The sequence below is a fragment of the Salvelinus fontinalis genome, chromosome 13, assembly GCF_029448725.1.
Source record: "Salvelinus fontinalis isolate EN_2023a chromosome 13, ASM2944872v1, whole genome shotgun sequence".
In the NCBI taxonomy this organism is placed as follows: domain Eukaryota; kingdom Metazoa; phylum Chordata; class Actinopteri; order Salmoniformes; family Salmonidae; genus Salvelinus; species Salvelinus fontinalis.
The window spans coordinates 44,444,557-44,465,034 of record NC_074677.1 but is presented as its reverse complement, the minus strand read 5'-3'; the positions used below and the strand labels follow the sequence as shown (position 1 = coordinate 44,465,034).

Below are 20,478 nucleotides of genomic sequence, written 5' to 3'. Positions count from 1 at the left end.
TCCATTCATTTTATCAACTGTCTACTTTGTTATTTCAACTATACTTAGTGTTTTTAGATTTGATCAGATACCTTTTCAGTTAGTTATTTATAATGTCTTATCTTTATTTATTTACTTTATCCCATCTTATTGTTACTTATTGCTTTATTCTTAATTTACTATCTGTTCTCAGCGCCAGTCCCTATTTCACTGAGTTTCTCCAGACCCCCCCTCTCTCTTGGTTTCTGTAACCTTATACCTCTGTCTTTCCTTCAGGCTATAATGACCCTGCGGGCTGCGCTGCTACAGAGCACTCAGTTGCCCGCTGTTTCCTCCTGCCGTCCTTCACGGTGCTGTAATATCTCTGATAGGTATTATAGACTATACCACGGTGTATTTGATACACTGCCGATTTTGCAGGTTTTCCTACTTACAAAGCATGTAGAGGTCTGTAATTTTTATCATAGGTACACTTCAACTGTGGGAGACAGAATCTATAACAAAAATCCTGAAAATCACATTGTATGATTAAGTAATTAATTTACATTTTATTGCATGACATACAGTGTGGCAAAAAAGTATTTAGTCAGCCACCAATTGTGCAAGTTCTCCCACTTAAAAAGATGAGAGGCCTGTAATTTTCATCTTAGGTACACTTCAACTATGACAGACAAAATGAGAAAAATAAAATCCAGAAAATCACATTGTAGGATTTTTAATGAATTTATTTGCAAATTGTGATGGAAAATAAGTATTTGGTCACCTACAAACACGCAAGATTTCTGGCTCTCACAGACCTGTAACTTCTTCTTTAAGAGGCTCCTCTGTCCTCCACTCGTTACCTGTATTAATGGCACCTGTTTGAACTTGTTATCAGTATAAAAAGACACCTGTCCACAACTTCAAACAGTCACACTCCAAACTCCACTATGGCCAAGACCAAAGAGCTGTCAAAGGACACCAGAAACAAAATTGTAGACCTGCACCAGGCTGGGAAGACTGAATCTGCAATAGGTAAGCAGCTTGGTTTGAAGAAATCAACTGAGGGACCAATTATCAGGAAATGGAAGACATACAAGACCACTGATAATCTCCCTGGAGGTCATTTTGCAGGGCTCTGGCAGTGCACCTCCTTGCACAAAGGCGGAGGTAGCGGTCCTGCTGCTGGGTTGTTGCCCTCCTACGGCCTCCTCCACATCTCCTGATGTACTGGCCTGTCTCCTGGTAGCGCCTCCATGCTCTGGACACTACGCTGACACACAGCAAACCTTCTTGCCACAGCTCGCATTGATGTGCCATCCTGGATGAGCTGCACTACCTGAGCCACTTGTGTGGGTTGTAGACTCCGGCTCATGCTACCACTAGAGTGAAAGCATCACCAACATTCAAAAGTGACCAACACATCAGCCAGGAAGCATAGGAACTGAGAAGTGGTCTGTGGTCACCACCTGCATAACCACTCCTTTATTGGGGGTGTCTTGCTAATTGCCTATAATTTCCACCTTTTGTCTATTCCATTTGCACAACAGCATGTGAAATTTATTGTCAATCAGTGTTGCTTCCTAAGTGGACAGTTTGATTTCACAGAAGTGTGATTGACTTGGAGTTACATTGTGTTGTTTAAGTGTTCCCTTTATTTTTTTGAGCAGTGTATATTACATTAGCACCCACAGTTCCCCCTTTGCTGCTTTAACAGCCTCCACTCTTCTGGGAAGGCTTTCCACTAGATGCTGGAACATTGCTGCAGGGACTTGCTTCCTTCCATTCAGCCAAAAGAGCATTAGTGAGGTTGGGCACTGATGTTAGGTGATAAGGCCTGGCTTGCAGTTTGCGTTCCAAGTAATACCAAAGGTTTTCGATGTGTTTAAGGTCAGGGCTCTGTGCAGGCCAGTCAAGTTCTTCCACACCGATCTTAACAAAACATTTCTGTATGGACCTCGGTTTATGCACGGGGGGGCATTGTCAAGCTGAAAGAGCCTTCCCCAAACTGTTGCCATGAAGTTGGAAGCACAAAATCATCTAGAATATCATTGTATATTGTAGCATTAAGATTTCCCTTCACTGAAGAAAAATAAAAAATAAAAACTCTAGACCACCTTTACTTCACACATGCTTACAAACCTCTCCCTCCTTTTGCCAAATTTGACCCGAATTCTATCCTCCTGATTCCTGCTTACAAGCAAAAACTAAAGCAGGAAGTGCCAGTGACTCGCTCAATATGGAAGTGGTCAGATGACACAGATGCTATGCTACAGGCCTGGGGCCAAGCTTCCTGCCATCCAGGACCTCTATACCAGGTGATGTCTGAGGAAGGCCCTAAAAATTGCCAAAGACTCCAGCCACCCAAGTCAGACTGTTCTCTCTACTACCGCACAGCAAGCGGTACCGAAGCGCCAAGTCTAGGCCCAAAAGGCTCCTTAACAGCTTCCACCCTCAAGCCATAAGACTGCTGAACAATTAATCAAATGGCCACCCCTGCTTTTGTTTTTACACCGCTGCTATTCGTTGTTTATTATCTATACAGTGTTACTTTTTACAAATTACCTCGACTAACCTGTACCCCCACACATTGACTCTGTAGCTGTACCCCTTGTATATAGCCTAATTAATGTAATTTTCTTGTACTTATTTTTTAATTTAATTTAGTTCATTATAAATATTTTCTTGACTATTTCTTCAACTGCATTGTTGGTTAAGGGCTTGTAAGTAAGCATTTCACGATAAGGTCTCCACCGGTTGTATTAGCCACATGTGACAAATACATTTGATTTGGACCTGGCTCCCAAGTGGATGGACCTATGCCCTCCCAGGCCCACTCTTGGCTGCGCCCCTGCCCAGTCATGTGAAATCTATAGAGTAGGAACAAATTTATTTAGTTAAATTGACTGACTTCCTTACATGAACTACAACTGAGCAAAATCTTAAAATTGTTGCATGTTGTATTTATGTTCAGTAAATAACCATTTTATTTTATTCAAGGACAGAGTCAAAAGCCAAATTAGGCTTCTTCTAAAAACAATTAAATAAGTGTCAAATATTTTTTTTGCCACCATCATTGAAGTTCAGTTAAAAATTACAATTAAGGCTTTTACACACAATTATGTTATCTACAAATTAAGGGAAAAACTTTAAATTTAGTAGAGTTGTATTTAAACTGTAATACAATTGCAATTTCCCCCTTACTAGCTCAGACTTTGCTACTTTGAGGAAAAATGTACTTACTATGACTGATATGTGGTTGTTCCACCTCGCCATCTTAAGATAAATGCACTAACTAAGTCTCTCTGGATAAGAGTGTCCGCTAAATGACTAAATTGTACAAATGTAAAAAAGTGACAAACAAGCAAATATGACAATGCATTACTGACTGTGCCATACTAAGAAACATAACTATTCTCTTCATCAAGAACCTTTTAATACAATTATATAAATGTATACATAAAAAAAAAAGTGTATGTCACTCAGTTAAAAAAAACAAAATGTGGGTAGGAGTGCGAGATCAGAGCTATATCAACTATTTTGTATTTGCTTCTTTTTCAATTCTTTGTAGCCTGGTAAACCAGACTGAATGCAGCACTCAAAACAATGGCGAGAGCATAGCATTCAGTCTGGTTTAACCAGGCTACATCCTTTGACCCTCACCAACTGCTATCGCAAATACTTCAGTCTGTCGGTCTGTACCAGCTTCCATCTCCCAGTCATCCACCCGGTGTTTGAAGTGAACTGAAATAGGTGCTGGTACCGTAGTCATTTTGGGTGCCAGCACTCATATATTTATACCAATATAAAAGAGTGGCCAGTACTAAAGCAGTACAGTAATCAGTACCTGTGTGTACCGGCCCAATTCACACACTGCATCAAGCCGACTGACCAGTAAGGCGCAAATCACAACAGAATCAGGGGGCTCACCAGTTACCGCAGAGGACAGGAGGCTTCCACAATACCTGGGCCCTTATTCATCAATCATATCAGAGTCTTGTCAAATCATAATGAATACGGTTATATGGACGGGGGCACCTGATCCTAGATCAGCCTACCTACTTGCTTTGTGAATACAGGACCTGAGCGTGAGTGCATGCAAACACAAACCCGACAACAGAGCTTCTCATAAAACAAAAAAAAAAACATTCCTACTGCTGGTTATCAGTAGATCAAAATGTGAATGCATGCATGAATTCATCCATTTCAATTAACAGATACATGTATACAACACTTTCCTTCTCCAGCTGGTAGTGTTTTAGTACCATATTCCAAGAACACCACAGCAATTAACCTCCTAAGTAGGCTATAGTAGTACTACGCTCCATATCACTATGAGTGACGTGTGTGACATGTTGTTTAGGAACATGATCACCGCTATGTGACAGTGGTCGTAATTGCGTGGCACATTGAATTATGTACAATTACTTGAAGTGAAATGTATTCCGTTTTCATTTTGTAAAAATTGACATAATGACCTATGTTCCTGTCTGAACAACAGAGAAATATAGGTATTCCTATTACCCTTGATGAAGCTCAATTTAAGGTTTTTATTAGGTGAATCCTGAGCTGACAGGAATTACTCATCTTTGCTTACTCTAGATCACAGGTGTCAAACTCATTCCACGGAGGGCCGAGTGTCTGCGGGTTTTCGCTCCTCCCTTGTACTTGATTGATGAATTAACATCACTAATTAGTTAGGAACTCCCCACACCTGGTTGTCTAGGGCTTTATTGAAAGGAAAAACCAAAAACCTGCAGACACTAGGCCCTCCGTGGAATGAGTTTGACACCCCTGCTCTAGATGTTTACCAGCTTGTAAGATAAGGCAGAGATAGGTAAACATCTAGAGGTAACTGATTCCAGTCAGATGAGGAGACACTTAATAAAACCATGGTTAACCAATGACATCACAAAGAGAGACAATGGTCTGGGTTTAGGCTCATAAAGCTTTCCAAGAATTCAAATGAATCAAGGCAACTCGTGAATGTTGCTGGTACCGCTCTAATGTTGCCTTATGCTGCAGCGTGCATCCTTCTGATTCTGGACACCAACTTCCCCATATACAGCCTCTGAGTCAGTCCCAGAGGGGCACTACTTTTGACCAGGGCTCATTGGACTCAGGTCAAAAGTAGTGCACTATGTAGGGAATTAGGTGCCATTTGGGACTCAACCCTCTGTAGTGTCTCCACTCCTACATGACGTCCACAAAGAACTCACTGGGATTTCCCATGGCAAGGTGGAAGGACTGACGCGAGGCGGTGAGCTCTGGGGGCACAGAGCCCAGGTCACGGGTTGGGGGTGCCCCTGGAGGTCCCCCGGGGATGGTGCCAGGGGGTAGGCCCGGCATCGAGGGCCCTGTCTGCCCCAGGCCCTGGAGGGTGTGTGGTTGCACGTGAGGGTGATGGGGGTGCTGGGGGACCATCATAAGCATCATGGGGTTGTATGAAAGGGGGATGCCCTGTGGGAATTGGAGGTGTGGAGGGGGTGCGCGGTGGTGTGAGCGCTGGCTGACGTGGCTATAGTGGCTGTGTTCACTGGGGGTGGCCGAGCCTCCGTGTTCCCCCCTCCTCAGGCTGCTCCGTACAGAATACTCTGATTCGCTGCCGCTTCCTGAGCGAGAGTCCCTGCCTCCGTCTCCGCCTACTGGTGACTTCTCATCCCGGCCGCTAGTACTGCCCACCCCTCCTGTGCCTTTCCCTCCCCTCCGTCGCTCTCCCTCGCTCCGGGTGGAGCCACTGCTCCGGCTCCCTGGGTGAGAGAAGACAGGACAATGTGAAAACAGGCACCCCAGAAAAGCTGAGTACATTCTAATATCACAGTCTAACCAGAATCATACAGAGGCTATCTATAGCTCTGATTCAAACTAGACATTTTTTAACCCTTGCATAACCCTACAATCTTCAAGTTTCCGAGTATGGCCTGTCAGGAAAACACTCTGAAATCTTTAATTATTCATCCATAACACGTATTAATTACACTGAACAAAAATATAAACACAACATGTAAAGTGTTGGTCCCATGTTTCATGAGCTGAAATAAAATATAAAATACAGTTTCCATACGCACAAAAATATTATCTCTCTCAAATTGAGCACAAATTAGTTTATATCCCTGTTAGTAAGAATTTCTCCTTTGCCAAGATAATCCATCCACCTGACAGGTGTGGCATATCAAGACGTTGATTAAACAGCATGATCATTACACAGGTGCACCTTGTACTGGGGACAAAAGGCCACTAAAATGTGCAGTTGTGTCACAACACAATGCCACGGATGTCTCAAGTTGAGGGAGCGTGCAACTGGCATGCTGACTGCAGGAATGTCTGCCAGAGAATTTGATGTGTATTTCTCTACCATAAGCCACCATCATTATTTTAGAGAATTTTACAGTACGTCCAACAGGCCTCACAACCGCAGACCATGTGTATGGCACCGTGTGGGAGAGCGGTTTGCTGATGTCAAGGTATGGTGGCAGTGGGGATATGGTATTGGCAGGCACAAGCTACGGACAATGAACACAATTGCATTTTATCAATGGCAATTTGAATGCACAGAGGCCTATTGTTGTGACATTCAAACCGCTCATCACCTCATGTTTCAGCATGATAATGCAAGGCACCATGCCGCAAGGATCTGTACACAATTCCTGGAAGCTGAAAATGTCCCAGTTCTTACATCGACTGCATACTCAGACATGTCACCAATTGAGCCTGTTTGGGATGCTCTGGATCGATGTGTACAACAGCGCGTTTCAGTTCCCGACAATATCCAGCAACTTTGCACAGCCATTGAAGAGGAGTGGGACAACATTCCTCAGGCCACAATCAACAGCCTGATCAACTCTACGCGAAGGAGATGTGTCGCGCTGCATGAGGAAAATAAGGGTCACATCAGATACTGACTGGTTCTCTGATCCACGCTCCTACATATTTTAAAAGTTATCTATGTCCAACAGATGCATATCTGTATTCCCAGTCATGTGAAATCCATAGATATGGCCAAATGAATTTACATATATGAACTGTAACTCAGTACAATCTTTGAAATTATTGCATGTCACATTTATATTTTTGTTCAGTATACATACACCCCCCCCCTCCAGTCTCACCCTCGCTATGCTGGCTCCCCGTGCTGCCTGGCGCGTAGCTGGAAAGCTCGTGGTAGGGGGGCGGCTGGCTGGAGTAGGGGTTGGATGTGTACTGGTAGGAGGGGAACGTGTGCATCAGGGGCCAGGGTGTGGCCCCCGGGAGGGGCAGGGGGGCCAGGGTGTCCTGGTCTGAGGCCCCACTAGAACCGTCGTTGTCATTCAGGGAGAGGTTTGCCATGTCTGGGAGAGGAAGAGAGAATAGAGTAATGGTACAGTTATAATCAGGGATGTATGATGCATCATTTGACCTTCATTTTCAATACAAATACATAGGACATTTTACCAGAGCGCTCACAAAATAAAACAGCAAAAAGTCCATGGTAAATATACATATTTACAACAAACAGCAACGAAACTGTAAAGCTAATGTAGCAAAGCAGGCACGGCAACATCTTAAGGCTCGAGGGCCACATCGGGATTTCGAAATTCAAAAGGAGTGATTCAACAGATTGACAATTTTTTTATCCAAAATAATCATAATACAGGGATGGCCACCTGTTGCCTGGGGCAATTAGTAGTACAGTAAAACAGGCCTATGGGCAATTAGCCACGAAGGCTTGTGCTCTTTTACTCACAGTTCTCACAGTCGCTGAAGTCACCGAAGATGTAGTAGCATTGCTCTGAGAAGGTGATCTTGTTGACCGTGTGGCGGATGAAGCCAGCTTTCAGCAGGTTACTGGCATACTTCCTGGCTTCACGCCGGTCCTGGAAGCCCTCAATGTGTTGGTAGAGCCACTCCACCACATCAGAACCTGCCAATCAATCATCCATTAGAACCCCACACTAGAACCCCCCGATGTGTTGGTACAGGCACTCCACCACATTAGAACCTGCCAATCAATCACCCATTAGAACCCCACACTAGAACCCCCCGATGTGTTGGTAGAGCCATTCCACCACATCAGAACCTGCCAATCAATCATCCATTAGAACCCCACACTAGAACCCCCCCGACGTGTTGGTAGAGCCACTACACCAGAACCTGCCAATCAATCATCCATTAGAACCCCTCAATGTGTTGGTAGAGCCACTCCACCACATTTGAACCTGCCAATCAATCATTCATTAGAACCCCACACTAGAACCCCCCGATGTTTTGGTAGAGGCACTCCACTACATCAGAACCTGCCAATCAATCATCCATTAGAACCCCACCTATGATCTACTGTAGGGTTTAATCTTTTCCTGTAAATCTACCAATTTTCTTTGCGGAGAAAATTGCAACCATCCCGGTAACATCCTGGTATTCCCGTTAAAACCGGAAATGCTATTTGAAAACGTATATAATACCAGTCCCAAAAAATTGACATGACTATACCACTGTAAATGGAGAAATGTGGACAGGAATCCAATGGTTTATTTAAGCAATAAGGCCCGGGGGGCGGGGGGGGGTTGTGTATGGCCAATATACGACGGCTATAGGCTGTTCTCGAACCACCCAGTTTATAATATTGTATTTGTCAAAACTTTATCAACTCAAGGTTCTGTTAAAGTCGCCACACAACTTGTTTAAAGCCTAGTGTATTTGTACTTATTATGAATCCCCATTAGCTGCTCTCTTCCTGGGGTCTGGCAAATTTAATGCAGTTATACCATTTTAAAAACATTACAATACATTCATTACAGAATTCACAACACACTAAGTGTGTGTATGTTATCATGTGTATGTAGGCGTCTGTGCCTGTTTGTTTTACTTCACAGTCCCCATTGTTCCATAAGGTGTATTTTTACCTGCTTTTTGAATCTGATTCTACTGCTTGCATCAGTTACCTGATGTGGAATAGAGTTCCATGTAGTCGTGGCTCTATGTAGTACTGTGCACCTCCCATAGTCTGTTCTGGACTTAGTCTGTGAAGAGACCTCTGGTGGCATGTCTTGTGGGGTATGCATGGGTGTCCGAGTATTTTAAAACAGACAGCTCGGTACCTTCAGCTTGTCAACACCTCTTACAAAAACAAGTAATTAGGAAGTCAATCTCTCGTCCACTTTGAGCCATGAGAGATTGACATGCATGTCATTAATGTTAGCTCTCTGTGTACTTTTAAGGGCCAGCCGTGCGGCCCTGTTCTGAGACAGCTGCAATTTCCCCAAGTCCCTCTTTGTGGCTCCTGACGACATGACTGAACAGTAGTCCAGGTGCGACAAAACTAGGGCCTGTCGGACCTGCCTGTTGATAGTGTGGTTAAGGAAGAGCAGCGCTTTATTATGGATAGACTTCTCCCCATCTTAGCTACTGTTGTATCAATATGTTTTGACCATGACAGTTTACAATCCCGAGTTACTCCAAGCAGTTTAGTCACCTCAACTTGCTCTATTTCCACATTATTCATTACGATATGTAGTTGAGGTTTAGGGTTTTGGGATTGATTTGTCCCAAATACAATGCTTTTATTTTTGGAAATATTTAGGACTAACTTATTCCTTGCTACCCATTCCCGAAACTAACTGCCAGCTCTTTGTTAAGTGTTGCAGTCATTTCAGTCGCTGTAGTAGCTGATGTGTATAGTGTTCTGCAGACATAGAAAGTCATCTGCAGACATAGAAACTCTGGCTTTAGTCAAAGTCAGTGGCATGTCGTTAGTAAAAGCCAGCCGCACCAATGTGTCGGAGGAAACACCGTACACCTGGTCAGTGTGCACTGCGCCCGGCCCGCCACAGGAGTCGCTAGTGTGCGATGAGACAAGGATATCCCTGCTAGGCCAAGCCCTCCCGAACCCGGACGACGCTGGGCCAATTGTGCGTCGCCCCATGGACCTCCCGGTCGCGGACGGCTGCGACAGAGCCCGGGCTCCAACCCAGAGTCTCTGGTGGCACAGCTAGCACTGCGATGCAGTGCCTTAGACCACTGCGCCACCAGGGAGGCCTGGCTTGTCATTGTTGATTTCACCTCTTCCACACTGACTTCATGGAATTCAAAAGTACAATTCTTGTCTTTCATAATTTGGTCAGATATACTTGGATGTGTAGTGTCAGCGTTTGTTGCTGGCATATCATCCCTACGTTTAAATTAGCCATCATTCAATGAATGATGGAATGATTTCCCCAAAACAATGTCCTTTAAGGTGCTCTAAAGCTTTTTACTATCATTCATCTTTGTTTCATAGTATAGTTTCTCTATTTATTTAGATTAGTCACGATTTCTTAATTTGCAGTACGTTTTCCAATCAGTTGGGCTGCCAGACGTATTTGCCAACCATACAATTTTTCAATTCTTCATCAATCCAACAGGACTTAAAATCATTTTCTTAATGGGTGCGTGCTTATTAGTAATAAGCAATGTATCAAGTCTGGTTGCTCCTCATTACACACCACAGACCAGCAAATATCCTTTACATCAGCAACATATGAATCACTACAAAACGTATTGTATGACCTCTTATTCACTATATATTAGGCCCAGCCAGTTTAAAAGGGACACTTTGTGATTGTGGTAATGAGGCCCTATATCTACTTCCCCAGAGTCAGATGAACTCATGGATACCATTTGTACAGTGGTGTGCCGTGGGCCTGGGCCTTCAGTGAGGTCCTACACAGTCCCACCCGAATTAATCCACCTCTTATTACCATCATTATGATGCCATGGCTCTAGACACTATACATTTAGACAGAAACGGAGTATAACCAGGCGTTGCGTCACCTCGAAACTGACAAAAAATTGACATTTTGGGGTAAACAGTGTTTACCCCAAAACATGACACAATCAATGAGTCTTTTCAATATTTCCCTATTTTTCTTCACCTTTTCATTGTGCAGCTCCGTTGCCCTACGCGCTTGTTCGTTGAGCTGTAGATCCACTCGGGTGTCCCCAAAAGTTTTCAAAAGCACCATTGCTTGTAAGTGCCCAGCCGTACTTTGGTGTCTCGTTGCTGCCTTGGTTAGACAACTCAAGTTTGCAAAGCCAGTGTGGCTCCAAACACCAAATCGATCACTTGCAAATAATAGGCATTCCCAGCAGTACAGTTTGCAGTGCTTCTCGGAGCCTGTGAGCCATTGATAGCGCTCGTAGTTGGAACTTTGAAAGTGGCAAACGAACCCCTTTCCCGCCTGTGACAGGCTTTGTAGCGTCGGCGTCGGGCGACCTTACCTTACAATGTCAAACTTTTCTTGAAAAGTTCGTCTTGAGAATGGCGTTATAATTATATCCGACCAAAATCGATATCTTCTCCTCCTTCCGCCATTGTGGGTTGAAAAAACATCTTAGTAGTACGCAAATTAATTGTATCAAATTCAGTTTCCTAGTTCTGAGGTTCTGTATAGACCTGCCCATAGGACCTGCCTCTCAATATTGGTAATCCAATCAAAAGACGTGCATGCACTATGCCTGCTAGCTGGCTCCTGTGTAACACTGGAGCCAGCCAGCAGGCGTACAATAGCCAAGTCTAAAGCTGATTGGTTGACACTAAATTTTCATTTCCATTCCCTTTAAACTACAAGCGCCCGCACTGTTGATTCTGAAGGCCTGAGGGCAGATTTTAGACCCCTGGCAACACATGATGGCTGAATATGATTGGATAAAAGATCTAACATAAAGACCAGCCCTCCAAATCTCAACCTGGGGCTGGAAGCAGTGCAACCAAGAGGAAAGCTATGAAATGAAGAGTATAATTCTTACTCTGGGGAATAATTTAATACATATTTGTGGGAAAATATATTTAAAAAAAATATATATTCTGATGATGTTTAGGCCAGCAGAGAAGGCCTTGCTGGCCCTGACGGGCCACCACTGCATTTGTATGTCTCTGCATGCAGTTTGAAGGAAGTTGCTAACTAGCGCTAGCGCAACTGCTAAGTACGGTTAGTACAATGACTGGAAGTCTATGGTATCTGCTAGCCGTGCACTCGCTTTTGTTATTTTCACATCATGGAACAATGTTGCAAATATCTATTTCCTAGAGGCACGGTTGTAATCACAATATACCAGTCATTTTGTGACCAGCGAGTAGCTGCAGTTCCTATTTTGAGCTTCTACCAGTGCCATAAAGAGATTTGTGAATGTGAGATGAGACTGCCTTCAGTAAACTGCGTCATGAGTAGCCTACACATGAGACAGCAATTTATAGAAGTCATGCAAGTAAGTGATGCTTTCTATTGACATGATGTTGAGTAAGCTAAATACGGCAGGCTGCTAGAATTGTGATGACTGGTCTAATGTAGGCTATGAATGACGCCAGAGAGTTTGCCAGCAGCATACCTCCCTGCATCCCACTGCTGGCTTGCCTCTGAAGCTAAGCAGGGTCGGTCCTAGTCGGTCCCTGAATGGGAGACCAGATCATGTTGGAAGTGGTGTTGGGGGGCAAGTAGGAGGCACTCTTTCCTAAACAAATATCCCAATACCCCATGGCAGTGATTGGGGACATTGCCCTGTGTAGGGTGCCGTCTTTCAGATGGGACGTTACACGGGTGCCCCGACTCTGTGGTCACTAAAGATCCCATGGCACTTATTGTAAGAGTAGGGGTGTTAACCCTGGTGTCCTGGCTAAATTTCCTATCTGGCCCTCATACCACCTAATCGCCCTCAGCTTCCAATTGGCTTATTCATTCCCCCACCTCCCCTGTAACTATTCCCCAGGTCGTTTCTGTAAACGAGAATGTGTTCTCATTCAACTTAGTTAAAGAAAAGTTGATATGTCCGGTTCATGCATGCAGCTATTTGCACATGTTGTATTTTTTAGTGAGGCATAAATGTTTAATATTATTGGTCCACAGGACCTGTCAATATTTTTCTTGGGAAACTCGAAGGTGCTTGGTTGGGAAGTCCTGGGATACCGGTCATCGGTATTATTATTATTTCTATATTTTTCATTAAACCCTAATTCTAGTTAAACTTTTCAACGATAACCTTTCTTTCCAATCCAAATACAACAGCACCCTAAAAGTTGGCTATACAGCACAAACAGATCTGGAAGCAGTTCTCTCACCAAGGAAGGCGTTGGGGATGGTGATCTTGAGCCACATCCTGTCCCGGACCTCCAGACCAGACTCTGGGGAGGCCATGGCCTTAGCCACCGACGCCATGTCAGAGTGCAGGGACAGGTTGAAGTCATCAAACCCTGGAGAGAGATGAGAGGAGGGTAAGATTAAGAGAAACAGACTGTCAAAAAAATCTATTCATTATCAACTAAGGTTGACAGAACTTAACACTTGAGGGAGAAGAGAGAACTTAAAATAGCGTTTCCCAAACTCGGTCCTCACGTCCCTAAGGGGATGCACATGTAGTTTTTTGCCCTAACACTATACAGCTAGTTCAAATGATCAAAGCTTGATGATTAGTTCACTATTGGAATCAGCTGAGTAGTGCTAGGGCAAAAAACAAAATGTGTACCCCTTGGGGGCCCAGGACCGAGTTTGGGAAACCCTGACTGAAATCTTCAACAGAGATCAATGAGTAAAATGACAAAACTTGAGACTACAAGAGAGAAAGCAAGAGAAAGAGACACGAGAAGACTCAAACATAGTGTAGTAAATAAAAGCAAACCTTACCTTTGTGGGCCAGAGACAGGCAGAGGGACTCACGCTCTGTCTCGGTCACCGAGGAGTTGGAGGTGATGGTGCTGAGAGAGGAGCTGCCGGGGTAGGGAGGGTAGGCCCCTGTCATGGCCACAGAATGGCTCACCCACACAGCCGGGTCTATGGGCCGGATCGGCTCATCTGGAAGAACAATGGGGGTGTACACTATGAGGAGGGGTTGTAGTCTCCTCTACCATTGGGTGGATTTCTCAGCCGTGGCTCTTTTCGCAGTTAGTCTTTGCTCGATTTCCCGCGTCCTCCCTCTCCTCGTTCTCAAAACAAGAAGGTCAGAGGGGAAGGGACTTTGGATCTTCGACCTCGAGTGTGTTGTGAGGAAAGAGGATGCAAGGAATCAAGGAAAGAGGAACTGAGAAAGAGCCTAGGAGATATAACAGGTTACTCACTGCGTGGGAGGGTGAAGTAGCCCTGGGGTGACGGGTCCCAGCATTTAGCTACTGTCAGGATAATAGGTCTGGGTGAAGAGAGAAAAGGAGAGAGAAAGAGAGAGATCGAGATAATCTTGTTTTAGGGGGTAGATCGGCTTTAATATTGCAGATGGATTGTAGCTTCCATCAATGTCATTGTCTGCGTCATTTTCAACCCCCATATATATATTTTTTTGTAAATGTATATAATATATACAGTACCAGTCAAAAAAGTTAGGCATTTAGACCAAAGAGTTCAATCTTGATTTCATCAGACCAGAGAATCTTGTTTCTCATGGTCAGAGTCCTTTAGGTGCCTTTTGGCAAACTCCAAGCGGGCTGTCATGTGCCTTTTACTGAGGAATGGCTTCAGTCTGGCCACTTTACCCTAAAGGCCTGATTGGTGGAGTGCTTCAGAGATGGGAGAACCTTCCAGAAGGACAACCATCTCCACAGAGGAACTCTAGAGCTCTGTCAGAGTGACCATAGGGTTCTTGGTCACCTCCCTGAACAGGCCCTTCTCCGATTGCTCAGTTTGGCCGGGCAGCCAGCTCTGGGAAGTCTTGGTGGTTCCAAACTTCTTCCATTTAAGAATGATGGAGGCCACTGTGTTCTTGGGGACCTTCAATGCTGCAGGCATTTTTTGTACCCTTCCTCAGATCTGTGCCTCGACACAATCCTGTCTCGGAGCTCTACGGACAATTCCTTCGACCTCATGGCTTGGTTTTTGCTTTGACATGGACTGTCAACTGTGGGACCTTATATAGACAGGTGTGTGCCTTTCCAAATCATGTCCAATCAATTGAATGTACCACAGGTGGACTCCAATCAAGTTGTAGAAACATCTCAAGGATGATCAATGGAAACAAGATGCACCTAAGTGCATAGAAAAGGGTCTGAATACTTATGTATGTATGTATACACACAGCTCTATTAAATACATTTTCCATTATTGGAAAGTATATTTTCCATTAGTTATCTTGTTTTTAATGCCACCCTTCAGCTCCACTCAACCTCTCCCATCGATCTGTTAACACCATCCATATTGGATTCCTATTTGCCATATTTTTCAACTTTGCTGTGATCTTTCACAAAAGTTGTGAACCTTTCTATTCTCAGTTTCAACAGATTAACTTAAATGTTTTTGCTAAATGTATTATTGATAATTATCTTTGTAGAAGGAGCAGAAGGCATGCACACATACAGTTGAAATCGGAGGTTTACATATACCTTAGCCAAATACAATTAAACTCAGTTTCACAATTCCTGACATTTAATCCTAGTAAGAATTCCCTGTCTTAGGTCAGTTAGGATGACCGCTTTATTTTAAAGGATGTGAAATATCAGAATAATAGTAGGGAATGATTTATTTCAGCTTTTATTTCTTTCATCACATTCCCAGTGGGTCAGAAGTTTACATACACACAATTAGTATTTGTTAGTGTTGCCTTTAAATTGTTTAACTTGGGTAAAACGTTTTGGGCAGCCTTCCACAAGCTTCCCACAATAAGTTGAGTGAAATTTGGCCTGTTTTTCTAAGGTCAGGGCTTTGTGATGGCCACTCCAATACCTTGACTTTGTTGTCCTTAAGCTGTTTTGCCACAACTTTGAAAGTATTCTTGGGGTCATTGTCCATTTGGAAGACCCCTTTGCAACCAAGATTTAACTTCCTTACTGATGTCTTGAGATGTTGCTTCAATATATCCACATAATTTTCCTCCTCATGACGCTATCTATTTTGTGAAGTGCAATAGTCCCTCCTGCAGCAAAGCACCCCCACAACATGATGCTGCTACCCCCGTGCTTCACAGTTGGGATGGTGTTCTTCGGCTTGCAAGCCTCCCCCTCTTTCCTCCAAACATAACGATGGTCATTATGGCCAAAGAGTTCTATTTTTTGTTTTATCAGACCAGAGGACATTTCTCGAAAAAGTACGATCTTTATCCCCAAGTACGATCTTTATCCCCAAACCGTAGTCTGGCATTTTTATGGCGGTTTTGGAGCAGTGGCTTCTTTGTACCTTCAGGCGTTTAGAAAATGCTCTCAAGGATGAACCGGACTTGGAGGTCTTTTCTGAGGTCTTGGCCTCCTTCACTCACACCTCCAAACTTACCCTAGTAAAACTGACCATCCTACCGATCCTCGACTTCAGCGATGTCATCTACAAAATAGCTTCCAATACTCTACCTAGCAAACTGGATGTAGTCTATCAGTGCCATCCGTTTTGTTACCAAAGCCCCTTATACCACCCACCACTGCGATCTGTATGCTCTAGTCGGCTGGCCCTCGCTACATATTCATTGCCAGACCCACTGGCTCCAGGACATCTATAAGTCTATGCTAGGTAAAGCTCCACCTTCTCAGCTCACTGGTCACGATAACAACACCCAACCGTAGCACGTGCTCAAGCAGGTATCTCTCACAGGTCATCCCCAAAGCCAACACATCTTTGGCCACCTTTCCTTCCAATTCTCTGCTGTCAGTGACTGGAATACATTGCACAAAATCGTTGAAGCTGGAGACTTATATTTCCCTCACTAACTTTAAACATCAGCTATCTGAGCAAATAAAATAAAATTTTATTTGTCACATACACATGGTTAGCAGATGTTAATGCGAGTGTAGCGAAATGCTTGTGCTTCTAGTTCCGACCATGCAGTAATATCTAACGAGTAATCTAACAATCTCACAACAACTGCCTTTTACACACAAGTGTAAAGGAATGAATAAGAATATGTACATAAAAATATATGAATGAGTGATGGCCGAAAGGCATAGGCAAGATGCAGTAGATGGTAGAGTACAGTATATACATATGAGATGAGTAATGTAGGGTATGTAAACATTAGTGGCATTGTTTAAAATGGCTAGTGATACATTTTGTTCATTATTAAAGTGGCTAAAATTGAGTCAGTATGTTGGCAGCAGCCACTCAATGTTAGTGATGGCTGTTTAACAGTCTGATGGCTTTGAGATTGAAAAACAGCTTCTGTCTCCCCGCTTTGATGCACCTATACTGACCTCGCCTTCTGGATGATAGCGGGGTGAACAGGCAGTGGCTCGGGTGTTTGTTGTCCTTTTTGGCTTTCCTGTGACATCGGTTGGTGTAGGTGTCCTGGAGGGCAGGTAGTTTGCCCTCTGATGCGTTGTGCAGACCTCACTACCCTCTGGAGAGCCTTACGGTTATGGGCGGAGCAGTTGCCATACCAGGCGGTGATACAGCCCGACAGGATGCTCTCGATTGTGCATCTGTAAAAGTTTGTAAGTGTTTTTGGTGATAAGCTGAATTTCTTCAGCCTCCTGAGGTTGAAGAGGTGCTGCTGCGCCGCCTTCACCACGCTGTCTGTGTGGGTGGACCATTTCAGTTTGTCGTGATGTGTACGCCGAGGAACTTAACTTTCCACCTTCACTACTGTCCCGTCAATGTGGATAGGGGGCTGCTCTCTGCTGTTTCCTGAAGACCACGATCATCTCTTTTCTTTTGTTGACGTTGAGTGACAGGTTATTTTCCTGACACCACACTCCGAGGGCCCTCACCTCCTCCCTGTAGGCCGTTTCGTCGTTCTTGGTAATCAAGCCTACCACTGTAGCGTCGTCTGCAAACTTGGTGATTGAGTTGGAGGCGTGCATGGCCACGCAGTCGTGGGTGAACAGGGAGTACAGGAGAGGGCTGAGAACACACCCTTGTGGGGCCCTAGTGTTGAGGATCAGCGGGGTGGAGAGGTTACATACCCTTCACCACCTGGGGGCTGCCCGTCAGGAAGTCCAGGACCCAGTTGCACAGGGCGGGGTCGAGACCCAGGATCTCGAGCTTAATGACGAGTTTGGAAGGTACTATGGTGCTAAATGCTGAGCTGTAGTCGATGAACAGCATTCTTACATAGGTATTCCTCTTGTCCAGATGGGTTAGGGCAGTGTGCAGTGTGATTGCGTGGTCTGTGGACCTATTGGAGTGGGTCTAGGGTGTCAGGTAGGGTGGAGGTGATATGGTCCTTGACTAGTCTCTCAAAGGACTTCATGATGACGGAAGTGAGTGCTACGGGGCAGTAGTCGTTTAGCTCAGTTACCTTAGCTTTCTTGGGAACAGGAACAATGGTGGCCCTCTTGAAGCATGTGGGAACAGCAGACTGGGATAACGATTGATTGAATATGTCCGTAAACACACCAGCCAGCTGGTCTGCGCTTGCTCTGAGGACGAGGCCGGGGATGCCGTCTGGGCCTGCAGCCTTGCGAGGGTTAACACGTTTAAATGTTTTACTCACGTTGGCTGCAGTGAAGGACAGCCCGCAGGTTTTGGTAGCGGGCCGTGTCAGTGGCACTATAGTCCTCAAAGCGAGCAAAGAAGTTGTTTAGTCTTTCTGGGAGCACGACATCATGGTCCGTGACGGGGCTGGTTTTTCTGTTGTCCGTGATTGACTGTAGACCCTGCCACATACCTCGTGTCTGAGCCGTTGAATTGCAACTCCACCTTGTCTCTATACTGACACTTAGCTTGTTTGATTGCCTTGGAGGGAATAGCTACACTGTTTGTATTCGGTCATGTTTCCGGTCACCTTGCCCTGATTAAAAGCAGTGGTTCGCGGTTTCAGCTTTGCGCGAATGCTGCCATCAATCCACGGTTTCTGGTTGGGAAGGTTTTAATAGACGCTGTGGGTACAACAACACCGATGCACTCGCTAATAAAACTCGCTCACCGAATCACCATATTCATCAATGTTGTTGTTCGACGTTATGCGGAACATATCCCAGTCCACGTGATCGAAGCAATCTTGAAGCGTGGAATCCGATTGGTCAGACCAGCGTTGAACAGACCTGAGCACGGATGCTTCCTGTTTTAGTTTCTGTCTATAGGCTGGGAGCAACAAAATGGAGTCGTGGTCAGCTTTTCCAAAAGGAGAGCAGCTAACCACTCGCTGCAGCTGAACACAGTCCATCTGTAAATAGCCTACCCAATCTACCTAACTCATTCCCATATTGCTTTTATTTACTTTTCTGCTCTTTCGCACACCAGTATCACTACTTGCACATCATCTGCTCATCTATCACTCCAGTGTTAATGTGCTAAATTGAAATTACTTCACTACTATGGCCTATTTATTGCCTTACCTCCTCACGCCATTTGCACACACTGTATATAGAATTTATTTTTTCTATTTTTTCTAATAACACCTATTGTGTTATTGACTGTACGCTTGTTTATTCCATGTGTAACTCTGTGTTGTTGTTTGTGTCGCATTGCTTTGCTTTATCTTGGCCAGGTCGCAGTTGAAAATGAGAACTTGTTCTCAACTGGCCTACCTGGTTAATAAAGGTGAAATTAAAAAAATGGCCTGATTTCTTTTTAATTTTCCTATGATGGCATGCAAAGAGGCACTGAGTTTGAAGGTAGGCCTTGAAATACATCCACAGGTACACCTCCAATTGACTCAAATTAGGTCAATTAGCCTATCAGAAGCTTCTAAAGCCAAGACATCATTTTCTGGAATTTTCAAGCTGTTTAAAAGGCACAGTCAACTTAGTGTATGTAAACTTCTGACCCACTGGAATTGTGATACAGTGTGAAATAATCTGTCTGTAAACAATTGTTGGAAAGATTACTTGTGTCGTGCACAAAGTAGATGTCCTAACCGACTTGCCAAAATTATAGTTTGTTAACAAGAAATTTGTGGAGTTGTTGAAAAACTAGTTTTAATTAATAAGTGTACGTAAACTTCCGACTTCAACTGTAGACCAAGACACAGACTGAAAGTTTGTGCATACAGGAAAGAGATGCCTTACCCAGGTTTATGTACAATCTCTCTCAGCACACGGACAGCATCGTCATTACTCATGTTCTCAAAGTTGATGTCGTTCACCTGAGACGAAGCAACATGAGAGGATAGACCTTAAACAAAGAGCTTTCCAGCTCTAAGAGACACAACGTATTGTATGCGTGTCACCTGCAGCAGCATGTCTCCTGGTTCGATCCGCCCATCAGCAGCCACAGCACCTCCCTTCATAATGGAACCGATGTAGATACCCCCGTCGCCCCTCTCGTTGCTCTGACCCACGATACTGATGCCCAAGAAGTTGTATTTATCTGCACGGGGGAAACCATACACATACAGTACAGCAGCTAACAGATAGTCTGTTTATCCTATTCCATTTCAGATAAGAAAAACGAAACCTTACAGATAAGCTAGCACGTGAGCCTGATGTAGAGATAAGGCAATGGAAGAGCGTGAGGTGATAGAGGCGTGAGAAGAAAGAAGCGAAAAGGAGGGGAGCAATTGAAGGGGGCACTCACCCATGTTGAGAGTAACAGTGATGATGTTAAGGGACATGGTGGAGTCTGTCACACTGCTGAACGAAGACGCCTGAAACACAGCAAAACAAAAACACGTACTACTACATCACATACACCGAGCATACAACATTTTAAGGACACCTGCTCGTTCCAT

At 44.3% G+C, this 20,478-nt stretch overlaps 1 protein-coding gene across 2 annotated transcripts in view; it reads right to left on the bottom strand.

The window, feature by feature from the left end:
• Nucleotides 1-1,590: 1,590 nt before the first annotated feature.
• Nucleotides 1,591-20,478, bottom strand: part of LOC129868771 (segment polarity protein dishevelled homolog DVL-2-like) — a 38,150-nt gene continuing 19,262 nt past the window's right edge. Inside the window, exons 7-15 of one of the 2 annotated variants that reach the window (XM_055942990.1) lie at nucleotides 20,325-20,394; nucleotides 19,978-20,117; nucleotides 19,817-19,893; nucleotides 14,018-14,085; nucleotides 13,587-13,778; nucleotides 13,025-13,156; nucleotides 7,682-7,858; nucleotides 7,068-7,286; nucleotides 1,591-5,708 (exon numbers count right to left, since the gene is read on the bottom strand). In XM_055942990.1, coding sequence (XP_055798965.1) covers nucleotides 5,152-5,708; nucleotides 7,068-7,286; nucleotides 7,682-7,858; nucleotides 13,025-13,156; nucleotides 13,587-13,778; nucleotides 14,018-14,085; nucleotides 19,817-19,893; nucleotides 19,978-20,117; nucleotides 20,325-20,394 — 1,632 coding nt within the window. In that variant the 3' untranslated portion in view covers nucleotides 1,591-5,151. The remainder of the gene's footprint in view (nucleotides 5,709-7,067; nucleotides 7,287-7,681; nucleotides 7,859-13,024; nucleotides 13,157-13,586; nucleotides 13,779-14,017; nucleotides 14,086-19,816; nucleotides 19,894-19,977; nucleotides 20,118-20,324; nucleotides 20,395-20,478) is intronic. The other variant, XM_055942991.1, reaches the window with a different exon arrangement.